Here is a 25,880-nt window from a genome sequence, read left to right on the forward strand (position 1 = left end):
CAGGAATGAAATTCCCTGAGGAAAAGAGAGGGAGCTTTTGCCCAGCACAGGGAGCCTGCCAGGGACTCGGGGAGGGCAAGGACCCTCTGCTTTCTCCTGACCCCCATTAGGCATATTTCTGAGCAGCAGTCCAGTTTCCCAGCAGGCTCGAGGTCCGAGGGCTCCTCATGCCCCCCACAGTTTGCTCTTCCTCACCACATTTCTCTACTGGTGAGGAGATGGGAACATCCTTCTCGGCTTGGGAGGCCTTGTTGACAAAATCACGAGCTGGATGAGGCAGTGGAAAGTGCTCCAGCTGAGACACAGCCATCCCGGGTTCTCTGCCGCTGGGATTCACTGTGTAACCTTGGGCCTTGCCTTCCATATCTGTAAAATGGGGACAGTGAGCTTGTTCTGAGCCCAGGGATAAGGAAACATTCTAGGTCAGATTTCCAAGCCCCAGGGGCTGTCTGCAAATAGCAGCTGAACCACCCCATCCCCAAAGGCCTCAGGCACAGATCCGCAACAGAGAAACACCACAGCCTATTTCGCCTGAGCACGGACAGAATTCTGGCAGAGGAGCCAGGCGAGGGGCCCCACAGCAGCCTAATTCTGAGCCATCGATGTGATGCATAGAATAAATTAAGTTCATAAAGTCAGAGTGGGCTGTGGCAACTTGGCCGCAAACCACTCTCCTTGGCCACCTTAGCTGGGGGCTAGCAGGGCTGCCCCTTGAGAGGCCCAACCCAGTGTCCGCCATGTCCACCTGACCTTCCCACGGGCCACGCAGAGTCTGGGCACCAGGCTTTTGCTTAGGCTGTTCTCCTGCCTGACATTCTTTCCCTGAGTGGTTCAGCCCCACAGTTTCTAATCCAGGAGAATGGGGTCTGGGTGGGAGTGGAGGCATTCTTGGGGGTGAGGTGCCCAAGCCAGTCATCTGGATTCAAGGCCCAAACTTGGGGTGAGAGCTGTCCCTGACATCCAAAAGGTCAGGAGAGAATTAATTCCCAGGCTCCATCAAGAATCTCTCCTGTTGGAACCCTCACAACTGCATAATAACCACCCATCCTTCAAGGTCAGTATCAGGACACGTCTTCCAGGAAGCCCTGCTGGAATGGCCGGGATTCAGCCACCTGATTCCCCCAAGATCTTCAGTGGTCACCCTGTGTGAAATTCTGGCATCCCGCTTGCCTCAGCACTTTTGTTTTGGAGCACAGTCCTTATTGCCATCTGCTGTGCTTTAGGTTTGCTTATTTGTTTATTTTCTGGCTCTCCTGCAAATGCAAGCTCTGTGAGGGGAGGGGCTTTGTCCCTTTTGTTTGCTTTTGTAGCTCTGTGCCTAAACAGCACCTAGGAGCAGTAGCCTCAAATATTAAACAAAGAATGGATTGAAGGAAGGCACATGGCATACACAAAGCCTTGGAGGTGTGAAGGGGCGGGGAAGAAAGAAGGTGCTCCGGAGTGGAGTGTAAGATTGCAAAAGTGAGATCCTCAAGAGGCAAGGGGGGGCACGGTTGTAAGACCTGAACTGAGAAGGGTCCTGAATGCCAGACCCACGGTTGGGGTGGGGGCATGGCAGGGTGTTAGCTGGGAGGGCAACAGGTCCTCTCCGGGTTTGGAAAGACTTTTCTGGCTGGGTGGGAGGAAAGACTATGGGGGAGAAGAGTGGAAGTGGACAGAACAGTGAGGAGGCCGTGGAATTAGCCAGGTGAAGGAAGGTGGGCACCTAGCCCAGAGTGGGCAACATGGGGGGAGAGTCGTGGTGGAAACAGGAGAGTGAAGAGGAGGCTCAGACCAGGCTGGGGACTGATCAGCGGACAGTCTGTCAGACTGGGCTTTGCCTGGCAAGCCTCACCCCAAAGGGCTGCCCCACGGGACACAGGGAGCTGAAGGCTCCAGCCTGGACTCCAGGGATGCACAGCACCTTCTGTTAATGGCAAGAAACAGGACCCACCGTTGCCTATCTAGTGTCTGCCATGTTGAGCGTGGAATGGGCAAGTTAAACCAGTGGGGGGAGCTTGGCTGACACAGCAGGCCATGCGAGGGACAAATGAGACCATGGAAGAACCTTACTCTGCACAGGGCCGGGCGCCTGGTCAGTGCTGCATACCCTTACTGTTGTTATTATTACTCCCAGAACCTTAAAGTTTGTTTTATTATTTTTTTAAGATTTATTTATTTGAGAGAGAGAGCGTGCGAGCAAAGAGAGGGGCAGAGGGAGAGAATCCGAGTGAGGAGCGGATGCGAGGCTCCATCCCAGGACTCTGAGATCATGACCTGAGCCGAAATCAGGAGTCGGCCGCTCACCCAACGACGGGGCCACCCAGGCGCCCCCCAGAACTCAAAGTTTACAAAATATTAAGCCCCTCCTCATGCTCCTCACAGGGCCCTATGAGGTGGGGCCTCTTCTGTCCTGGGGAGGAGGGGTTACAGGAAACCGTAAGCCACTTACAGGGCTGGTGGGAGGATTAACTGAAAGCAGGTAACGTGCTGGAAAAGAGCCTGGCGCCCAGCAGGTGCTCGGTAAGTGCTAGTGATCAACACACAAGTCAGACACTTTTACCAGCAATGAGCTCCTGCGGTGAAAAATGAGCCCACCGAAGCCTGGAGAGATTGAGACTTGCCCAAGGTCACAGGGCAATTGGCTTGCAGAGGATTCTTGAGATGGGAAACAGGTGACTTCCCGTGGCTGGGGCAACGCCAGAAAGTAGGTTCTGATGAGGGGGCTGGCTTCAGGAGAGGGTCTCTGGGGAGGGGCAGCGAGACAGCAAGACAGAGGGCTGGGGCCACAGTTTGGGCTTTGGCACTTTGGGCTTCCTCCACTCCTTCCCAGCTTTGCAGCCTGAACCCAGTGCCCTCCATCCGTGCTTACCCACCCAGCGGGCCCTCCCAGTCCAGCTCCTTGCCTTACAGACGGGGAAACCAAGGCCGGACAGGGTGGCAGGGTGGAGGTGCCTGGGTTCTAGTCAGACCCACCACGTTCTCATCCCAGCCCTGCCACTTACTAGCTCTGTGACCCTGGCCAAGCCTCTTACCTACTCTGATTCTCTCTTTCCTCATCTTCTATGATCCGTCAAAAGTGTTTACCCTGCACCAGGCACTGAGCTAAAGGCTTTGCATGTACCATTCCATCTATTCTTGACAACAGTCCAATTTCATGGGCTCCTAACACATAGCAACACGCTCAGAAACACGCAGCCACACAGAAATATACCACAGCTCTCTTCTCATGGGTATACTCAGGTACTAAACCCCAATTACCAAAGGCACATATGACCCCCTAACCAAGGCGTCTGTGTTCGCACTTACATTCAAGCAAGCAGCAAGATAACATCTGAGAACGGACACACACTCATGCACACCCACACGTACACACTCACAGCCTATGTCCAAGCGCATAGGGGTGCAGCTCCCCTCCCAGGATCGCGTATTTGCAGAAATCTCCTCTACGTTCTGCACTCTACACCCAAGCACACACGGCCATATACAGTCGTGCAGAAACACGCACCGCCACCCAGCAGTGGGATCACACACGGACGTGCCGAATCGCACACGTGCTGCAGTCATTCCCTGGGGTGGGCTGGTCGGCTCTGGCCTGAGGCTGGGAGGACATCTCCTCAGAGATAGGCTGGAGGCCCCCAGCAGGGCCTGGGAAAGCAGGCCACCACCTCCTGCTGGAGCTCAGGCCTAGAGGGGAAGAGAAATGATGTGTCTACTGGGCTCCTGGGTGGAGGGTCCTGGGTGGGAGAAGTCCTCTTAGGCTGATCCCCGGCTCCCATTTTCTTCTTGCCGCTATGCTTTCAGACCACCTGGCCCCCTGGGCCCCCCGGGCCAGGCCCCAGCCGTTGCTCCAGCTGCCCTTGGCAATCTTGTCCTTAAATACTAAGAACAAGCATTGACCAGCATCTGCTGAGCACGAGGCCAAACAGGGAGAACTCCAGGTCAGGGGCCTCCCCGGCTCTGGGAAGCCACCTCCTTGGCACGCCAGGATAAGGCCTCCAGTTCTGAAAGCTGTAGACATCAGTGGAATAGCTCGTCTCCCAGCCCCACTTCCAGGTCCTAACAGGCTGTGGCCCTGTTTCCATGTGGTCCAGGTGGAGGCGGCATCCCTGGCAGGTTCCTGGGGAACCCCAGGCTCCTAAAACCCCGGATCTGAAGGAGTCAAGTATCTCAGGCTATCCCAGGTCCCGCAAGACAATGGTTGGAACTGGTGCCAAGGGTTTAAGAGATTACAGCAGAAAAAACTTTAAAAACTCAGAAACCTCCACACCAGGCCGATTGTCTTTAAGAATTCAGCACAACAGCCAAGAGCAGATAGAACGCAGGTTGAAAAGTATGAAACTGTGCCAGGCCTGGGCCCTGGGGTGTCCCCTCAGGGCTCCGGGGCCACTTCTCCTGGGACTCTCAGAGTGAGGTTGGACAAATCCTGCTCATCTCTGGGCCTCAGCCTCCCCGGCTGCTGGACACGAGTGGAGATTTTCAGACTATGTTCCCCATTTTGGGAGGGGGCTTGGGTGAAGGAATGCCAGCTACGTGGAGCCCTAGGATTCCTCTTCGCCCTGCAACAGAAGCCCTCAGGGTGACCACGGGCTGGCCAGCCTTATTTCTTCTTCGGGGGCGCACAGGAAGACTGAATTTCTTACCTAACTTGCCACCGTGACAAAAGCCGGTAAGTGGGATTTTTGGAAGGGGTGTTGGCAGAAGGAGCGTACGCTGCTCCCAGGCCCAACTTTAAGGCCCCTGGTGTGACACTCTGCTCTTTCCCCGGCCCCCCCACAGCAGCAGTGGTGAGGTTACATTATAGACAGTGGCATTCTAAGATGGAAGGAACTTGGGTCCCTGAGTCGTCACGTGGAAAAGAGATGCTCAGGAGAGCCACTGACCCACACTGTATTTGTGTAAGCAAGAAATAAACTTTTATGGTGTTACCCCTCAGAGATTTCGGGGTTTGTTACCTTAGCAGAGCCCAGACTGGCGTGACTAACATATTCCTCTTGGAGAGATTTCACATCTCGAGGCTTCACGCAGATTTTTATTTTTTAATTTTTATTTTATTTTGTTTTTTTTCTAAGTAGGCTCTATGCCCAACGTGGGGCTCAAACTCACCACCCCGTGATCAAGAGTTGCATGCTTTACCGACTGAGCCATCCAGGCACCCCCAGATTTTTACTGAGGAGAGAACTCTGTGACTAAAACCCCACATCCAAGATGTCCCCTCTCAAGGTCTCCCAGCTCTGATGTTTTGAGAGTCTATATTCAGAGAGCTGTGCGGCAGTGGGAGCCAGGAGTCTTGAGCTTGGTCATGTATCCTGGCTGTGTGGCCTTGGGCAGGTGTCATACTTCTCTGAGCCTCAGTGTCCTCATCTGTAAATTACAGTAGAGGCGGTGATACTTCACCCACAGGGGTGTGGTGAGGATCCAAAAGGAACTGTAAACTGTAAAGGTGGGAGATGGCGCTTCCGGGGATGCACTTTACCTCATTATGCACATTCCATCCCCCAGCCCCCACTCAAGGCTAGGACAGAGAGAGACTGTAGGGCTTTATTTCTAAGTGGCGTACCTGGGAGTCCTGAAATTTCCTTCATCTGGTCACCGAATGAGTCACTGCTCTAGCTGCAGAGTCCAGCAGCAACACACGGAAGTCCTTGCATCTGGGTGTGTACATCGGCAGGAACACATCCTGCTCTGTGCTGAGCCCTGGGCCACAGGCTAGTGTCTGCTCCCATTCCCCTGCCTTCCCTACAGAAGTAACTACCATCTAGAATTTTGTGTGAATTATTTCCTCAGTTAAGGAAAAAAACAAACTTGTATTACAGATCACATGTGTATGAAAACCTAAACAATATAGTTCATTTTTGCTTGTTTTGGGGCCTTGCAAATGTTGGATCATGTTGTATGCAGTCTTCTGCAACAAGCTTTTCTCACTCAGTATTATGTTTCTAAGATTCCTTCACATAGTTGGCTGCGGCCATGCTTGATTCATTTCCATGGCTGTGTAGGATTTCATTATATGGACATGGCATATAATTTATTAATTTATTAATTCACTTTCCTGCTAAGGATATTAGCTTGGTTGCTAAGTTTTTGCCATTCTAAGCAGCACTACTGCGAATGTCCCTGTGCCGTTCTCCTGGTGCTCATGTGCATGAGTTTCTCTAGGGTTTACACTCCGTAATGAAATCACAGGTTCCAAAATGATTGCAGTTTTCACTGCATTAGGAGCATAGACGAATCCCTGTTGCTTCACACCTTCACCAATACTTGTCACTGTGACTACTTACTCTTCTGTAGAAAATCTCATTGCGGTATTAATTTGCATTTTCCCGAGGATTACAATGTTGAACATCTTTCCTTCAGGCTTATGTTCCATTCATATTTCCTGTTGTGAAATGCTTGTATGTATCTTTTTCGTTAAAAAAAAAAAAAATTGAGCTGTTTCAGGACACCTGGGTGGCTCAGTCGGTTAAGCGTCTGCCTTCGGCTCAGGTCATGATCCCACGGTCCTGGTATTGAGCCTGCTTGTCCCTCTCCCTCTGCTGCTCCCCCTGCTTGTGCTCTCTCTCTCAAATAAATAAATTAAATCTTTTTTAAAAATTGAGTTGTTTGTCTTCTCTTATTAAATTATAAGAATTCTTTATGTATTCTGAGTAGTAATGCTTTGTTTGTTATGTGTGCTGCCATATATCCTCCCAATTTCTAACTAGTCTTTTCAATATTCAGAAAAAAGTTAAGTTGGAGGAAGCAGAGACTATGCATGGTGATAAACACCTTAACCAAAACAATAACAACAAACACTGTTAATATTAACATCCTCAAAGAAATAAGAAAAAATATTGCATCCAAAAAAAAAAACACAAACCCAACAAGATACTATAAAGAAGGAGTGGTCAGAGAACAAATAAGGAGCTCTTGGAATTATAAGAAAAAAAAAGCTACTCTGTAGGGGGTTGAAGAAATTTTTTCAGAATGGAGAACAAAAAGAGGTGGAAAAAATATAAAGAATGTAGAGGGGCTCCTGGCTGGCTCAGTCAGCAGAGCCTGCAACTCTTGATCTCAGGGTTGTGAGTTCAAGTCCCACATTGGGCGTAGAGATCACTTAAAAAATAAAAAATAAAAAAATAAAGAATGCAGAAGACCAGTCCAAGAGGACCAATATTGAAATAATTTAGGAGAGTCAGAAAGAGAAGAGAAACCAACAACAATAACAGAGAAAATGGAGCTGAGGAGATCATTATAGAGGTAGTTCCAGGAAATTATCTCCAAATTGAAGATGAGTTTTCAGAATGAGAAGGCCCACTGCATGCCCAGCACAATGGATGGAAATGGATTTACTCCAAGACATTTTGAGGATACAGGAGGCTAAAAGCTCCCAGAGAGAAAGAACAGGGTTCCTATAAAAGATTAGGAAACAGAATGACATTGATGGGCGCCTGGGTGGCTCGGTTGGTTAAGCAACTGCCTTTGGCTCAGGTCACGATCCTGGAGTGCCAGGATCAAGTCCCGTGTCAGGGTCCCTGCTCAGCGGGGAGTCTGCTTCTCCCTCTCACCCTTCCCCCTCTCATGCTCTCTCTCTCTCTCTCAAATAAATAAATACAATCTTAAAAAAAAACAGTAAAAATATTTAAAAACATAGGAAACAGAATGACATTGAAATTTTCAACAGACACTAGAAGACAATAGAGCAAGCCTTCAAAATTCAGAAGGAAAATTATTTCCAACTTAGAATTCTATACCTAGTCAAACTATCAATTAAATGTGAGGCACTGTTAGGAATGCAAGGTCTCCAAAAATATACCTCAAATACTTCCTTCTAGAAGCTATGATGTTCCTCCAAATCTAATGGTGAGTATAAAAAGAGGAACACGTGGGATCTGGGAAGCAAGAGATTTGACATAAGAGAAAAGTGCAGGGAATCCTCTAGGTGACAATGAAGGGACAGTCCAGGATGAGAGCTGAGCAGCTGGCCTTGCCATCCACCTGTCTGGGCAGAGCAGTCAGAGATCTGCAGGGACTTCTTCCACACGAGTAAGTCAGTAAATAGTTAATGTGGGTGATCGTATTTAGAGAAGATGTACAAAAACTGAAGGAGAGTTTGGGGACAAATAGGGATGAATACATAGAAAATGAAGCAAAGAATAAAACAATAAAACAAAAAAAAAATCTATTAATTCCAGGAAAGACACAAAGTTGTGCAAGAAAAAAATTCATCACGGAACACTGGGAATAGCATTTGTTCTGTTATGATCACATCAAAATCCTTCCAGGCTATGCCACCAAAAGCACAGGCAACAAAGAAAACATGGAGAAATTGGGCTATATCAAAAATAAAAACTCAACAGAGTGAATAAGCTACCCATGGAAGGGGAGAAAATATTCACAAGTCATATATACAATAAGGGGCTAATATCCAGAGTATATACACAAACAACTTGATTTAAAAAATGGGCAAAGGACTTGAATAGACATTTTTCCTAAGAAAATATACAAATAGCTAATAAGCACATAAAATGATGTTCAACATCACTAATCATCAAGGAAATGCAAATCAGAACCACAATGAGATACCACTGCTTACCCATCAGAATGGCTACTATCAAAAAAAGTAGGGGCACCTGGGTGGCTCAGTCGTTAAGCGTCTGCCTTCGGCTCAGGTCATGATCCCAGGGTCCTGGGATTGAGCCCTGCATCAGGCTCCCTGCTCCACGGGGAGCCTGCTTCTCCCTCTCCCACTCCCCCTTCTTGTGTTCCCTCTATCGCTGTGTCTCTCTCTGTCAAATAAATAAAATCTTTAAAAAAAAAAAAAAGTAAAAACAAAAGCAGAAAAGAGCAAGTGTTGGGGAGGATGTGGAGAAATCGGAACCCCCGTGCACTGTTGGTGAGAATATAAAATGGTGCAGTCACTGTGAAAAACAGCGTGGCAGTTCCTTAAAAAAATTAAAAGTAGAATCATTATATGATCCAGCAAGTCCACTTTTGGGTATATACCCTAAATTAATTGAAAAACGGGAACTGGAAGAGATACTTGTACACCCATGTTCATAGCAGAATTATTCACCAGAGCCAAGAAATGGAAGCCACCCAAGTGTCCATCAGTGGATGAATAGATAAACAAAATATGGAATACGCACACAGTGGAATATTATTCAGCCTTATAAAGGAAGGAAATTCTGCAATATGCTGCAACACGGATGAACACTGAAGACATTATGCCAAGTGAAATAAGCCAATCGTAATAGAGCAAATACTAGGGTCCCCTGGCTGGCTCATTGGGTGGAGCGGGAGACTCTTGATCTCAGGGTCGTGAGTTTGAGCCCCATGGTGGGTGTAGAGATTATTAAAATAATAATAATTATAGTAATAAACTTTAAAAAAAGAACAAATATTGTATAATTCCACTTACATGAGGTACCTGGAGTTGTCAAATTCGTAGAGACAGAAAGTAGAGTGTGGTTGTCAGGGGCTGGAGAGAAAGGGGGATGGGGAGCCACTGTTTCATGGGTACAGAGCTTCAGTTTTGCAAGATGCAAAGAGCTCTGGATGGACGGTGATGATGGTGCACAACAGTGTGAGTGTACTTCATGCCACTTAATGAACTGTACACTTAAAAACAGTTAAGAGTACACATTTTGCATTATGTATATTTTACCACAATTAGAAGTAATTTACAAATTAAAAAAATTTTAAATCACATAATCACAATGATATTGGACGGATGAGCGGGGGTTGACTCAGTGAGTGCGTGGGTGTCTGTCTGTATGGCTATGTGTTTGGGGGTGCTGGTGTGTGTGAGAGAGCTAAATCCTCACCTCCATGGTGGGGAAGTCAAAGAGAATGCCTCAAGCTGAAAGATCAAGGCATAGAAATGAGTGAGTTATTTAAAGATAGGAGGTAAATAGCAAACAAATCAGCTGAAAGAGCTGTGTTTGCCCCTGGGGAGAAGGAAAAGGAGGTGGGAGTGAACGACATAAGTCTTTGCACAGTAAGTCTTGCAAAACTATTTGATTCTTGAAACTATGGGAAGTAAAACTTTGATAAGAAAAAATGAAGTAAAGACAAAACCCAAACAAAAGCACGTGGAAAATTGCTGAGCCTCCCCTAGAAAGCCCTTTGACTCAGGCAGTGGGCACCCAGGTCCTGGGAGGCCTCCAGGTCACCTTGAGGAACTCATTGTCATGGATGGAGCCGTCAGGGCTCCTGACCTCCATCCTTTTCCCCCACATTAAATGAAGGACACAGAGCTGGGGACCCTTAGAGAAGCAAGACCCATCTGGATGGATGGACAGAAGAGCACTATTTATTGGAGTAGCCATGAGGTTCTTTAATGTGTATTGGAAAAATACAATTAGCATCTCAAACCTGTGATTTCGTGGAGATTATTGCTTAGGATGAAGCTAAGTTTATTAAGTGAAAGGATTTAAAGGAAAATCAAGGCTGACAGGAGAGGAAGTAAGTAAAAAGGGAGGAAGTCATTCAGGGAGGGTGAGAAGGACTGGTCATGGAAAATACTGACCTAGTCCAACCCCTCATGAGAGGGACAGGGACACCAAGCCCAGAGAGGGAAAGGTAACGTCTCAGTGTCCAACAGCAAGGCAGTGAAAGAGGGAGATGTGACTCCAACTCTCCTGAGAGCACATGGCCAAGAGGCAAGAAACCCAGGCTGGACTGGTCCTGCACTGCCTGTGGTCTGCTGTGAAACCCTGGAACGCCTTCATCCTCTCCGGTCCTGGGTGTCTTCATCTGCGTAATGAAGGGGTTCTGCAGCTAATAGCAATGATGTTCCTGGTAATTGTAGATAATCATTATGCAGTGCGTACTCCGTACTCTTACAGAAACAAAAACAACAATAGCAAAGACTCATACAGGGTGTGCTATGTACTGAAAATTCTTCCGAGAACTTTATATATGCTTAGTTCATCCTCACTAATTCTGTGAGATAGTGTGGCAACCCGTCTCCAAGAGCCCCACGGTGATTTTTATCTTCTGGCTGTCATGCTCCTGCATGGGCCTTTTCCACATGGATGAGAGCTCACCTGGGTAACCAGCAGGATATTGCAGAAATGATGTAGTGCAACTTCCAAAGTTAGATCATAAAAAGACATTGTGACTTCCTCCTTGCTTTCTCTGTCTGTCTTGAATCAGTAACTATGGGGGAAGCCGGCAGCTATGCTGTAAGAACACTCAAGCAGCCCCATGGAGAAATTTGAGTGGTGAAAAACGGAGTCATCCTGCCAACAGCCAACATGAACTTGCCAACCATGTGAGTGAGACAACCCAGACCCTCCAGCCTCAGTTAAACCTTCAGAAGACCACAGTCCTGCTAACATTGTGACCCAACTGAGCTCCTCCCGGATATCTGACCCACAGACACTGTGAGAGATAATAAATATCTATTGTTGTTTTAAGTTGCTAATTTTTGGTGTATTCTGTTATGTAGTCATAGATAATTAATACTGTTAGGTAACATTGTCATCCCCATTTTATAGATAAGGACGTTGAGGCACAGAGGATTCAGACACCTTGACCCAGATCATACAGTTAGCAAGTGATTTAAACTCTAGCAGTTTGGATCTATGTAAAGTTCACGTAATGAATTAGAATCCCTTTTTTCGCAGGAATGAAGATACTCTGTCTAGTCAGAAAGGGAGAGAAAGAGAAAGAAATACAGAGAAACAGTGGCAAAGATAAATGGGCGATTGGCTCAGTGCAGCATGAAGGACTTGGGCTAGACTTCTGGAAAGTGAAGGTCATGGACAGTGGGAGAGCTCTGCTGCCCTTACAGCTCAGCTGTGATTAGCTCAGGCCGCGGGTCTGTTACCCTAGCTGGGTGGGTGACATAGCCTTGGGTACCTGGGTGTGGGAATCTGACATCCTGAGCAGCCCCACCTGAGGTTCTTATTACCCTGCACACTCACTGTCTGGCCCCAGATCAGAGATCCTCAAAGGCAAGGACGTAGTCTTGCTTATCCATGCCCCTCACCTGGCATAAGGCCAGTCAAGGCAGTCTGGGGAAGTGTATACAGAAGGTCTTCTGGAAAGCCCTGGCTGCAACCTCTCTACAGGAGACTGGAAGGCTTCCCAGAGGAGGAGGCATTTGAGCTTAGGCCCAAAGGATGAAATAGAAGTCAGCCAGTGCACGAGTGTTCTAGGCAGAGGGTACAGACTCGCAAAAGCCTAAAGCTCCAGTTCTTGGGGGGCCAGGGTGAGGGAGTGGAGTGTGCATGGACTGGGCCCCTGGCATTTCTGGAAGCAGAACATGGAGGCTTGGGAGGGGCACAGTGCCATGCTGACAGCAGGTGGAAGGTCACCTGTTTCTGTCTCGTGGGGAATCCACTGCACTTGCAGTTGGGTTTGGGGATTTTCTTTGGAAACCCAGAAATGGGCAACAAGGCCTATATGCTTGAGTCAGCCCAGAATGGAGAGAGAGTACAGGTGGGGACAAGGCACCCAGGCAGCAGAAGTTATACCTCACTCTCCCTTTGGTGTCTGGCATCTGCCAAGAGCTGCGCTTTCTCCATTTGCCCCTCATTGGAATTAACCAATTTATGTGCCCTGAAAAATTCCCCGTTCTGCCACCTGGGTTCAAATGTTAGCTCTGCCATTTACTAGCTGTGTGACCTCCCCATTCCTTAGTGTGCTCATCCGTAAAATGGGATAAACATATGACCTGCCTCATAAGGACTAAATGGGTTAAAGCATTTAAAACACTTAGATGGGGTGCCTGCATGGCTCAGTCGTTAAGCCTCTGCCTTTGGCTCAGGTCGTGATCTCAGGCTCCCTGCTCAGAGGGGAGTCTGCTTCTCCCTCTCCCTCTGCCCCTCTCCCCACACTCCCTGCTTGTGCTCTCTGCTCTCTCTCAAATAAATAAAAGCCTTAAAAAAAAAATAAAGCACTTAGCTGGTGCCTGACCCCCAGCAAGTGTGCAGTGAGAAGTAGCTATTATTATTACTTGATATGGTTTACCTTTTAACTTTTTCCAGTATTTAGTCATCATTTATCTAATGCTTGTTATGTGCCAGGCCTTGTACTTATCCTCTGAAAATAAGGATGACATAGTCCTCCCAGGGGTACAGAACCTTCAGGAAGGCAGAAACAAATATTGGTCAAATGTGTCCCATGACAGAGACCCAGAAATGCAGGACAGTGGCTTCCTGTCCTCAGGGAGGTCACAGGCTGACTAGGGAGAGAGGGAAGTGGCCCACATTGGCTGGGGACTGAGAGGAGCCTGGAGAACCTCTGATGAGGGGCTGTTGAGAAACGAGGAGTTGCCCATCTTGGCAACTGGATCTGCAGGAGACCATATGAGCAAAGGTCCCTCTTTGGAAGGGGAGGTCAATGAACGCCTGCACTCAATCTTTATTCTTTGAGTGTTGGGAAGTCACCAGGGGTTTTTGAACAGGGAATTCTGTTTGAATAATAGAACATAACTAAGTTATTATGTACCAACTGTATGCTTCATGGTGCACAGATGTAATCTCATCTACTATAATCCTCACTGCCCTGTGAGATGAGTTCTGTCATCATTCCCGTTTTAGATGAAGAAACTGAACCAGAGCTGGGAACCAGTTTTTTTAGATGAAGAAACTGAACCAGTGATGGGAAATAACCTGTTAAGGTTAACCTTAAGCTCATATCACCCTGTTTTATTTTTTCTCATAGCAGTTATGGTGATCTGAAATTATCTATTTGTTTTCTTCCTTTTGTGTCTGTCTCTCCCAAGTAAGTTGTAAGCTGCAGGAGAACAAAGAGGGACCTCCTATATTTCTACACTGTATCCCTCGGCCTCAGATAATGCTGGCCATGAAGTAGGTGCTCCATAAGTTTTTGTTGAAAGCGTGCATGTAGTTCATTGCCTGTGTGTGGATGGTCTGTCTTCCCACCAGTCAGGGACTTCACCAGGACTGGTACCTTGTCTGATTCACCTTGGCACCCCTAGGCCCAGGAAGGGTTGGCACAGAGCAGGGCTGTTATATATACTTGTTAAATGACTGAATGAACAAAGGCTAGAAGGGCTTATGGCACGAATGCCTACTGGGCTCTCTGGGGTCTGCACCCCTCTCCTATGAGGTGGCCACAGCCATTGCCAAGGGGCTGCCCTTTGTGGGAAGGAATAGGGCTCAGTAACAGGGCTGCTGATAGACAGTGGCTTCCAGGCTTGGGACTAACAGCTCCCAAAACTCCTTCTGCCCCTCTGCCATGGAGGTAAAGTGGCAGGAGGAGATGGGAGGGTAGACCTACACTGGGCCCAGACACCTGCGAGTCTGTCTCTTTTAGTGGCCGATGCCCTCGAACCTCATTCTCCAAAGAAGGTTGTGCCGGATCAGCCTCACTTACCAGCAGGCAGGGAAAATCTAGTCCCCAGTCTGCTCCCCACGCCCTGCCATGGGCGAGGTGGGCCTGTGACCTTCCAGAGAAGGGGACTTCTCCTTTATACAAAGAGTAGACAGAGGTCCTGGGTGTGCGTTCCCTATAGGCAGGGATAACACATCCTTTTTGTGGAGCCCCCCCAGCCCTCCCTTCTCTATCACAGCAAAGACTAGGTGTTGTCCTGCAGGTGCCCCTGATCGCCCCTTTGCCTGATGGAGAATGCTGACGAGGATGAATGTATAAAGTCTGTGTGCCAGGCCCGAGCCACCTGCCTCACATCCTCAGCCACGGTCACGTGACCATGTAACATGCACAGAGGCACATGGGCACATTAACCAGCTACACGCATGCATTGTATCTGGGTGGTAGCGGATGAGGGGTGCAGAGGTCCAGTGCAGCTCCCCGAGCTTCTACCTGATCTCACACGTCCCGGTATGCTGACCCTTATCCACCACCACCACCTCTGCCCCATGTGCACATCGCGCAGACCTGTGCACCAGGGAACATCTCCCCTCCCACCCAGGTTTACTCCTACGCACCCCTCAGCCTTCTATCAGCCTGTCACCTCCTCCAGGCACCCAGTGCTGCTTCCCCTGGCCTGTCTGCTACCTCTGGGGCAGGGACCTCGCCCGGCTCATCTCAGCATCTGCAGCGCCCAGCCCGCAAGCGGGTCCTCCGCTGGGTCACCGCGCGCCAGCTGAGGGAGGAGTGGACCAAGGACAAGAGGGAGGAGGGAGAGGCGGCAGCGGCGGGAGGAGCGTGGGGGCGGAGGCGGCGGCGGGAGGGGGCGCGCGCGCCGGCGGCGGCCGCCCAGGGCCGGGGCCGCGCGCCCAGCCTGAGCCCGCCCCGCCGCCGAGCGTCACGGAACCTGCTTGAAATGCAGCCGAGGAGCCGGGGCGGGCGGCAGCGGTGGCGGCGGCGGCGGGGGCAGCGGCAGCCCCGGCGCCGCGGCAAGGACTCGGCGGGCTGAGGCGCGGCGGCGGCAGCCGCACGGGGTGCGCGGGGCGCGGCGGCCGGAGCCCGGGGCCCGCCATGGGCCGCCCCGAGCGGGGCGCGCTCCGGCCGCTGGCGCCGCTGCTGCTGCTGCTGCTGCTGTTGCGGCTCCAACATCTCGCGGCGGCGGCGGCGGCGGCGGATCCACAGCGCGGCGGCCAAGGTGCGTGAGGCTGGTCCCCCGCCCGGCTCTGCGCCGCCGGAGCCTCCAACAAAGCGCGGCCCGGCGACCGGGTTGCGGGGTGCGCTGGGGTCCCCGAGCCCGGGCCTGGGTGGGATAGGCTTCTCGGGACCCAGCTCTCCTTTAATTTGCCCTCGACCCCCGCCCCCACGGCTCCCGGTGTCGTTGGCTCTGCCTTCTGGCACCTGCTCCTGGGGGATGGGCCCAGTGAGGGCCAGGCGGGCCGGGAACTTTGTGAGGGGTGGGTGGGGGGTGGTCATTGATGGTTTCGGGTGGGCTGCGTCAGCGGGGTTTATTTGACACGCGCGCTCCGCGGCGGCGGTGAGCTGAACCGGGCGACTTCCCCGCCTGACAATGCGTTTCCGGCAACCCCTGCGCGCGGCGGAGAAAGAGGGGCTGCGTGCGAGGGGGTTATGCCCGCAGCGCCCAGTGCGTGTGTCGCGGCGTGTTCGGGGGCTCCTTGTGGGGCTGCGTCTGCGTAGATCTCTATGGGCCGTGAGTGCGGGTGAGTGTTCTAAATGGGGGTGTACCCAAGTGGTGTGACACCGACGGTGTCTGGCCTCTAGTGCCACGGAGCAGCCCGCCATCCCATTACCATTCTGCCCTCCTTCCGGATCGAGGGCGCCCGAGGCCGCCGAGGTCGTTGGCTCCATCATCGCCTCCTTTCCTTCACCCCAGTAGAGCCCCCCCCGCGGCCAGGACTGCATTGTCCGCGGCTCCGGCTCACGCCCCTCTCTCCCGCGAGCAGGGCCGGTCAAAGAGTGCGAAGAGGACCAATTCCGGTGCCGGAATGAGCGCTGCATCCCCTCCGTGTGGAGATGCGACGAGGACGACGACTGCTCGGACAACAGCGACGAGGACGACTGCCGTGAGTGGCCGGCTGGGGAAGAAGGGAACGGGCGGGGAGGGGGGCGGTGCCGGCCACCTGCTTGGACCTCACTGCCGGGAAGCTGCCCTGGCGCCTTCTTCCTCAGGGTTGGGTGGCTCTTAGCGACCCAGCGTGAGCTGGGCGGCCAGCGTGTCCTATTGGGGTCCGGGGCGGAGCCCGGGGCTGGTGTGGCCCAGGCGGAGGGCGCGGTACGCCCGGGTTGCCGGGCCGGAACTGTGGGCAGGGACGCAATCGTCCCTGCAAGCGTCTAGCTTCCTGCGTTTAGCCCTCCTGGACTCCTGCGTCGGCCCCACGGAACGCGCCGGTGTTTCAAAGTTCTAGGCAATTCCGGGCCTCGCCTTGCTGGGTTGTTTTTTTTTTTTTTTTGTGAATGAATGGGCTCCCCGGGGCCCCTGATTGGCCAAGCGAGGACCACCCCATAGGCCCCCGTGGCCAGAGCGGCCAATCGTGGAGCGGGCGGGTGTGCAGTTTTCGGGCGCCAGGCATATAAGGACCCGGCCCCGGCCCCGCCCCGGCCACACCCCCGCGCGCTTCTCCAGGGAAGTAAGTGCCTGTGAGGCCCGGGCGCTGGCTGGCTCCCTCTGCTTTTCTGCCTAGTCACCGTGTAGTTTTTTGTGCCACCCTGGTGAGCGGACCACGCTCTCCTGCTGGCCCGGCGCGGGCATGAGTCATGGGGCAGACCAGGAAGCAGGGGTCCAGGAGAAAGAGTTTGCTTCCTGGAGAGGGCCCAAGGATTCCGAGGCTGCACATGAGCCCTCAGTTGGTGACGGTGTGCACGTGGCAGGCCTCCTTTGCCTAGTGTGGTGCCGCTTGTACACCCGGGCCCTACAGCTTTGCAAGTTCTTTCTTGCGGAGCTTGTGGTTTCAGATGTTTGTGGGGGCAGAAGTGAGTGAGTAGGCAGTTGCTGTGAAGGAGTGTAGCTCCAGGAACAGAAAAACAGGACACTTTAGAAACAGACGTGGGTGGTCGTACTCATGGTTATTGAGTGCCTGCTCAGTGCCAGGCCTGGGGTACTTTGGAGAAGGAGCCCACCCCACAGGCCAGGGAGCCCCGGGTCTGCAGGAGGGCAACAGGTGGACAGATCCACAGCACCACACAGTGGCAGGAGGGGTAGAGGGACACCTGGACAGGCATTGTTGAGTCCTTGAGGTTGTCTATGGGCTTGCCAGTCAGCCTCCGGATTCATTCTCAGATGCAGTCCAGAGTTGGCTCTGTGTCTTGGGCGCATCTTCCCCTCCTGTCTTCATTTACTCACCTGACCACTTGGGCTCATGATTCTTGGCTTGTTTTTGAGGACCAGTTCTAGTAATGTCATTGGAAGTCAACGCCACTCACACGTGCTGTTTGCCGTGTGCCAGTCCCGCGGTGAGCACTTCTCTCACATAAACTCCTCCACTCTTCTCAGCAGGCCGATTTCACAGGATAAAGAAACTGAGGCGCTGAGAGATTAAGCTACTTGCTGCACAGTTATTGACCTGCTAAGTAGAAGCCTAATCATAACCTCATCATTGATTTCCCGGTGCTGTTGCAATGATGAAAATGGCAGTGCTGGGGTAAAATATTATAGCGAGTCTCACCCCTGGGAGTTGTTCTGTGATCCTCTTACAGCGGGAGTGCTGAGGATAGGTGGGGAAATAGAAACTGCAATTCTGGGTTGGTTTCAGCTTATCTCCCTGGCTCTGTATAACAACAGTCTTGTGAGGGTTTTTTCTTGTCATCCCCGTTTGTAGGTAGGGATGCTGTCTCAGAGACGTTGGGTGATTTGCCCAAGGTCACACAGCTGACAGTGACAGAACTTGGTCAGGATGTCCACATGTCTCTTAGACACAGACAGTGGGGAGTGTGACGTGGAAGGACCCAAGAGCGTGATCCAGGAGCTAGAAAGCCATGCTCTGCATGTCGGGCCTGTTGCTTCTCATCTCCATGTGAGCCCTCCATGGAGGAATGAAGTAGTGGGTGTCCGGGTGACCCCTGATGGGACCAGGGGAGCTCTCATGGCCAATCGGGGCTCCTGCTTTCCTTCTGAGATGGAGGGCTAGAGTCACAGGCGCAGAGTTAGTGAACAAAAGCAAATGAGGTTGAGGGCTTGGAGTGGAAAGGGTGGGAGCTCTGGTTCGTACCAGTCCTACATGGCTTAATTTTTCTGAGCTGGTTTCCTCATCTGTCAAATGGGGCAGCTGTCCCTCCATGATAGGTTGTATGTGTGGGAAGTCTTCAGACAGGGTTGGTGAAGAGAAGGGAATGGATGAGCCCAGGAGCCACAAAGAGAAATCTTGAAGAATGCGGGTGGGGGTTTTGGGTGGCTATGTTGGGCTATGTGTTTGAAAGTGGTCTTTCATCATCCCCTCCTTCCCCATGTGGGGAGCTCCCTCCCCCCCACCCCCGCCCCATGCTGGGCTGCCTGCCCAAACTGCATTTCCTTGAACTACCCTCTCCTCAAGTCTGTTGTCTCCTCCCTGAGCAGCCTCTCTGCCTTATATCTGATACCCTCCTTTGGCACTCCAACCCTTCTACCCTATGAGAGAGCCTGAACCACCCACCTCTGTACCTCTCTGGGCCTGCAAAATGGGCACTGCAATTTGTAAGTGAAGTCTGGGTGAGGCAAAATGAGTGCAAGCTCCCAAAGGGGCCAGAATGCAGCCTAAGAATACCAAATGCTGATGGAGGCTAGAGGGAGGAGGTTTTTATGTTGAGGAAGCCAAGGAAGACTTCCTGAAGGAGGAGACAGCTAAGCCAGCCAGGCCTTGAAAGATGATAACTAATATCATTCCCACAAGGCTTACTATTTAAAAATAGTTGGTGCGGTCCCCGTATTATGGAGTGGGAAACAGGAGTTCACAGAGGTGAAATGACTCCCCCCAAAGTCACATAGGTCCCCAGGGTTGGAGCAAGAACTCAAACGAAGGGCCGTTAAGCCCTAATCTTTATCCACAGTGGGTGGGACTTGGCACTTACTGGAGACACCGATAGAGGTGGGAGGATGGGGAAGTGAAATGCTTGTGGGGCTTCAGTTCCAGGTTCAAAAGACCTTCAAAGTGGAGGAAAAGGTTGGAAGCCTGAGGGCCAGGCTCAAGGAAGCCTAAGGGCAGCCCAGCCAGGCAAAGTGGGGTGGGATCCCCGGCTGTGGACCTGGTCACGTAGGCCAGTTGGCGCCTTGGCCTGTTTCCTGTTGCTCCTTAGTGTCTGGGGGGCAGAGACAGGGTTCTGGTCTCTGGCCAGCCCTTTGCTCCCAGAGTAACAACAACAACGAACACTTACTGAGTAATTGCATTGGCCCAGGCGTACTCAGATTCTACCCGCGTCACCCGAGCTCCTGGCTTCTGTAAAATGGAGCAGGTCTCTGAAATACCCGCATTAGCACCATTTTACAAAGGGACAGAGCAGTTTAGTAACTAGCCTAAGGGTATATGATTTTTAAGTGAAATTGCTGGGGTGTGAACGCGGGCGCCCAACTATGGTACCTGTGCCGTCTCCAGCAAGTCCTTGCAGACCTCCATTTCTCCCTCTTGAGATGACATCAAGCCTCCCCCCATGCCCCCACGCCACCCCCCCCCCCCCCCAGCTCTGGAAAGAACTCCGTGCTTCTCTTTATGGCCAGGCTGGGGATACAGGTAGACTGGTTTTGTGCTCAAATTCCTCCACCTTGTTCAGGCTTCTTTAGGTTGCCCTTGTTCTCCCAGCCCCCATCAGCCCTCCATACCAGGTTTAATACAGAGTGGGCACAGCACAGTCTCCCATGGCCGAGAGTTCATTAGCTGGGCAACGCCGGGCTGCAGGAGCACCGAGGCTTGCTGGGAAGCAGCCTTGTAAATATTAAAGCTCGGCCACAGCTCCCAGCTGGGGCTTGCAGCCGGCATCTGGCCTTCAGAGTGCTGCCTGGCCTCAGCCCCCGTTCTCACACTCCTGACCCCAGGCCCAGCCTCATCTCCTTTTTGGATGGAGGCGTGGGACCACAGTATTACTCCTCTCTGAACTGTGATTTCCTATCTGACCAGGCAACTCCACCATTCAGAGTCTTCCTGAGCCTCCCACATACCCACGGGATAAAGGCAACTTAGACTTCTCTGCATTTGGCACTCTGTGACCGGCTCCTATTGCCACTCCCCTCCAGCCTCTTCCTCTGAGCCTGAAACACCGAACTGTAGCTTCTGTCTCACTCTGGCCTTCCTACTGCTTCACACCTGCAGGCCTTTGCACGTGTCACTCCATCTGCCTAGGACACTCCTTCTGTTCCCTCCGCTGGCAACCTTCTTATTGCCATCTTAGGAGATTCAGTGCAGGTGTCACCTCCTCTAGGAAGCCCTCCCTGCTACCCTCTATCCCCAGGGCCAAGATACAGGAGTTGAGAGAGAGAAGGGACTTAGGGAGCTTTGTTGAAATCATAACTCAGTGGGGCCCTGAATAGACACACAAGGTTTTCTCTCCCAGCTGTGACCTTTTGTTGATAGGTCTTTGGGGCGATAATAGTCTCTCCCTCCCAAAGATACTATGAGGATTAAAGGAAATAATGTGCCTGGTGAGCCGCAGGTATTCAATGAATGGTAATAAGTGTGATTGCTCTCGGAGGGAGGAGCTTCACTGAGGTCTCTAGGTACCTGATTGTCGGGGGGGGGGGGGGGGCCTCTGCAGGCCACCCAAGAGCCCCCTGCTTCCCTTGACCCCATTTGCTTAGCCAGATGTCTGAAGGTCCTGGCAGCTGGTTGCCCAGCCATGGTGGATATGGTCCCAAGGCCATTCAGAGGGACCTGGAAGTGGCAGAGAGGTGCCCAGGGAGGGGCTGAGAGAAGAAATGAATCAAACAGGCCTAACTGGTCTCAGTGGATGAGTGGCCTGGGGCCCTGAGAGAGACAGAGGATGGCTTCCCTCAGGCCCTGTGTTGGTCCCGAGGCTGGTTTCTGTCCTGTCTGGCTGGTGTGGCTGTGCCTGGGAAGGGAAGGAAGCCCTACAGCCCCCAGGGCTCTGCCCAGCAGGCCCCAGGCTTCCCTCTCTTCTAGGTCCAGGGCTGGCCCCCCGGGACTGGCGCCTGCACGCCTTGCGAGTGTTTGCTGTAGACTCTTGAAGACTCTCCCATGGGTCTTCCCACGGGCGCTCCTGGGACAGAGTTCTGCTCCATGAGCTCCTTGGCTTTCTCAGGCCTGCAGGGATCCCGAGTGCGATAGGCCTTAGGGTGGGTTGGCCCCATCCTCCCTAGGTATCAGCAGGCAGCTGGCTTGACAGCTTTTCCCTCTTTGGGGAAATAGCGGCAGCAGGTGAAGCAGAGAGATGCCCGCCTGGGGCGAGGGTAAGGAGCAGGAGAGTGTGTGGACCTCAAGGGATGTAACCAAGTAGAAGCTCTTCTGGCCCCAGGGTTAGTAGTCAGAGCCCTGGGCCAGCTCTGTCCCTAGGAAGCCAGACCTGGGGCCCCACAGATCTTGCATATCCGATCACCCAGTCTTTGACGGCCTGGTGGAGATGCCCCCCTCCCTCCGATTGCCTTCCCTGACCCCTTGTCCTCCAGCTCCCTGTTCCCTGAGCTCCCACAACTTGTCCTTGGGCTTCCCTCAGTCTCAGATCCTCCTCCACATGGTCTGCTCTGCCAACCCAGCCAAATCCCCCTGGGCACTGGGGATTCTAAAAGAAGTAGTTCCCTGGAGGGAATGACTCATAACAGATATCGGCTACTTAACCCATGCCTGGCACCGCGTTGCAAATTTGCATTCATTAGCTTTGCTACTCACAACCCTGGGAGAGCTGTTTTCTTATTATTCCCATTTTAAAGATGATGAAACTGAGGCTCACAGAGAAGTGACTTGGCAATGTCTGAGGCTTAAGTGGTAGAGCCAGGATTTGATTCAACTCTGTTTGTTCTGGAGCCTGGACTCTTCCTCAGACTCTTCCTCTCTGAGCACTCGTCTACTCTGTTGGGGTCAGAGGGCCTGGGGCTCAAAGGATATAGAGAAAATGGGTAAGTGGCAGCGATGTCCAGCAGTACCTCCCCGGGCTACAGGTTTCTGGCCTGGGAAGGATTCTCCTCTCTGCGGACCCTGTGGAGGACCAACATAAGGTGCCCTATGTGCAACCTTCCATGGGTATGACCCTCCACAATTTCCAAGGCCTCTCTTGGCCATTGCCTATGAGGTGAGGATTACTGTTCCACCAATACAGATAGGGAAACTGAGGACCTGGCAAATTGTTGCTGATATAGGTGAGTCGCTCTAGGAGTAGAAGGATGCTTCCTCCAGGAAAGTTCAAGAGCCCGAGTCATCAGGACCATCCACTGAGACCACCAAGGTGTGGTCTTCATTTCTCTGAACCTCCCATGTGTGTCCCTGATTCTGGGTCTTTGCACTTACTGATTACTACCCATCCTTCAACACCTAGCTCATTGCCACCTCCATGGAGCCTTCCCTAGCTTTCTAACCTCTTCGGAGACCAGATGCCCATGGCTTTGTGCACCCATGTCATAGCCCATCATAGGAACCCCAGGTTGTTGGGGGAGTGTCTGAGCAATTTGCAGTGAACCACAAGGCCTGTCACAGAGGAGGTGTTTGAGGAATGGCATGTGAATGAATAAACATGACTGAGGAAAACCACTTTTGAGGGTGAGAAGCTGATATTGGTCATATGGGGGGCCCTTGAGGCCCAAGAAGGGAGCTGCATATCCTGTAGGGACCTTAGTCAGGCTCCGTCTTGTGAGCTGCGTCCCTTGAAACCCGGAGCTCCAGAGGCTTATTGGCAGCCACACAGGGCCCGGGCTGCCTCCTTGCATGTGCATGTGGGCTTCCCCGTGCTCACCCTGTAAACTTGGGGGCTTTTCCAGATCAGGCTTCAGAAAGCTGCAACCAAGGCCCTGGTGTCCAGAAATCGGCCCCATATTCATCAGGTACCCATCCTCAGAAGCAGAGTGTCCTCAGTCCCTGGGCTAGACTGAGTTGGGACAGTACGCTCTCCCCTCTCCCCTGCCACCCCTGCCCTCTCTCTTCCTGCTGGATCAGGGAACAAGGTGTTGTCAGGATGAGGGCTGGGCACAGGCTCCTGCACAGGAAGGGGCTTGGGGCTCCCACACTAGGCCCTGCCTGCCCCTGGATTGCTGGGGACTCCTCTAAAATCCTCATGTTCAGGGCGCCTGGGTGGCTCAGTTGGTTAAGCGACTGCCTTCGGCTCAGGTCATGATCCTGGAGTCCCTGGATCGAGTCCCGCTTCGGGCTCCCTGCTCGGCGGGGAGTCTGCTTCTCTCTCTGACCCTCCCCCCTCTCATGTGCTCTCTCTCATTCTCTCTCTCTCAAATAAATAAATAAAATCTTGAAAAATAAAATAAATAAAATAAAATAAAATCCTGATGTTCATTATAATAGGAGTTAGTGAGTGTGCTTGCCGCCGAGGACTTTCTCAGGCAAGACCTCCTCAGCCAGGACAGGGAAGGATCACTGGGGCACTTCACAAAGGAAAGAGGTGAGGTCACTTGCTCCGGGTCGCCCGGCTGGTCAGTGACAGGACTGGGCTACGCCTGTTGGGCCACAGTCTGTCACAAGTGAAAGGAAGTGAGAGGCGCTTACACACCCTGGTCACAACAGCGAGAGTGACCCGAGGGGCCTTGCTTCCTCTCCAAGCACCCCAAGCAGCCCTCTTGCCGGCCCCTGAGCAGCTCTGGCCCCTGGGTGCCCTCAAGCATGAGCTGGGGCCCTGAGCAGTAGTTTTAACCCCCGGCCGTGCTTGTCCAGTTCCTCCCACGAGACCCCAGGAATCGCCCCATAGCTTGAGTGGCGTTCAGGAAGGGGCCCTGGCTGTGAGCTCCCTGTCTGCTGTACCTGGTCTGACCTCTGTGTCCCTGGCAGGGCCCAGCCTAGACGCCTACAAGCTGGCCGCTTTAGGGGCGCAGGACTCAGCATACCATCAGGCCCCTCCGAATGCCCTCTGGTGACTGCAAGACTCACCCAGAGAGGCAGGGCCGTGAGGCTCCTGGTTCCCAAGATCCCTCACGTCCTCCACACACCTGCCCCTCGGAACATGGCAGGACAGACAGCCCAAAGCCTCTCTGGGGGACTGCCAGTCTAGGTCCATGGGAGTGGTCGTGCGGCCAAGATCCCCTGGTCACTGGCCGTGAGGTGCCACAAGGAACTTTATCCCAGCTGCTATGGAGACAATTTCAGCGCCAGTCCTCTCAGCCTATGAGAACCACACAGTATGGCCTTTTTTAGTTTGTGCCTCATGGCTATCCTTGGAAGAAGATGGTGCAGGAGTTAATTATCATCCCCATTTTCCTGATGAGGAAACTGAAGCTTACGGAAGGCCCAAGGGCCACACAGCTAGTTGCTGGCAGTGCTGAAGCTGAAACCCACCTCAATTGATTTTATTTTTCCAATGGAAATAACTTTGATTATGGGGGCACCTGGGTGGCTCAGTCGGTTAAGCGCCTGCCTTCGGCTCAGGTCATGATCTCAGAGTTCTGGGATGGAGCCCCCTTGTCGGGCTCCCTGCTCAGCGGGGAGTCTGCTTCTCCCTCTGCCTCTGCCCCTCCCCCACCACTTGTGCGTGCTCTCTCTCTCAAATAAATAAATAAAATCTTAAAAAAAATAAAAAAAGAAATAACTTTGATTATGTAAAAGTAATTTTATACCTGGAATTTTAAGAAAAACACCAGCAATACAGAAAAGCAAAAAGAGGAAGGTACCATCCCCCCTCGGCTCTACCATTGTGGAAGCGGCATCTCCTCCCAGAGGTGTTTCTCTGCATGTGAGCTGGTGTGCATGAGCACATGTATTTTTTTTCTTTTAACAAAATGAGGCGTGTTAATGCTAATTGTTTTCTCCCCATGCCAAACATGGCTTTCTTTGTCAATTACAGCAGCGTCCCATCATCGTTTTCAAGGGCTAGAGAGTCATCCATTGCAGGAATCTTCCATAACTTAAACGACACAGTCCCCTATTGATGGACATGTGTTTAGTTGCTTCTGTTTTTTCCTCCTGCTCTACACAGTGTTGGGATATGCATCCTCGAACTATATACCTTCGTACATTCGTTCTTAGGATGGATTCCTAAGAAAGATACTGCTGAGCATGTCCATTTTCATCCTTGCCATATTGCTCTCTCAGGGTGATGCTTCCCCACCTCACTACCATACCCCTAACTCCCCACGGCTCTTCCCACCAGGCAGGCAGCCCGTAGGACCTCCCTCTTCCTTGAGCACAGGGCCCCCTCATCTTGGCCCCACAGGGCAGACAAAGTAGCCAGATCCAGGCCACACAAAGCAAAGCAAGGAGAAAGGACAACTGTGTTCTGGCCCCAAGGACTCCTCACCCCCACCAAAGAAAACAAAAGGGAACAAAACCAGTCTTCATTCTTCTGCAGATATTTGTAGAATCCATCCCTGTAGCATTGTAATAGTTGTTCTGTCTCCGGTCTGTAACTTGCTGAGTGACCCTGGGCAAATGTCTCTCCCTCTCTGAACTTTATTTCCCTTTTACCCATTGGTCCTTGCTCCTCCTGCACTGTAA

At 52.0% G+C, this 25,880-nt stretch overlaps 1 protein-coding gene across 9 annotated transcripts in view; it reads left to right on the forward strand.

Moving 5' to 3' along the window:
- Positions 1–15,272: 15,272 nt before the first annotated feature.
- Positions 15,273–25,880, forward strand: part of LRP8 (LDL receptor related protein 8) — a 78,254-nt gene continuing 67,646 nt past the window's right edge. For 4 of the 9 annotated variants that reach the window (XM_078073128.1, XM_078073130.1, XM_078073131.1 and 1 more), the window contains exons 1-2: positions 15,275–15,499; positions 16,266–16,385. In XM_078073128.1, coding sequence (XP_077929254.1) covers positions 15,376–15,499; positions 16,266–16,385 — 244 coding nt within the window. In that variant the 5' untranslated portion in view covers positions 15,275–15,375. Of the gene's footprint in view, positions 15,500–16,265; positions 16,386–25,880 lie in introns of all 9 variants that reach the window. The other 5 variants (XM_078073126.1, XM_078073127.1, XM_078073129.1 and 2 more) reach the window with 3 other exon arrangements.

The sequence above is a fragment of the Halichoerus grypus genome, chromosome 5 (genome assembly GCF_964656455.1).
Source record: "Halichoerus grypus chromosome 5, mHalGry1.hap1.1, whole genome shotgun sequence".
NCBI lineage: Eukaryota > Metazoa > Chordata > Mammalia > Carnivora > Phocidae > Halichoerus > Halichoerus grypus.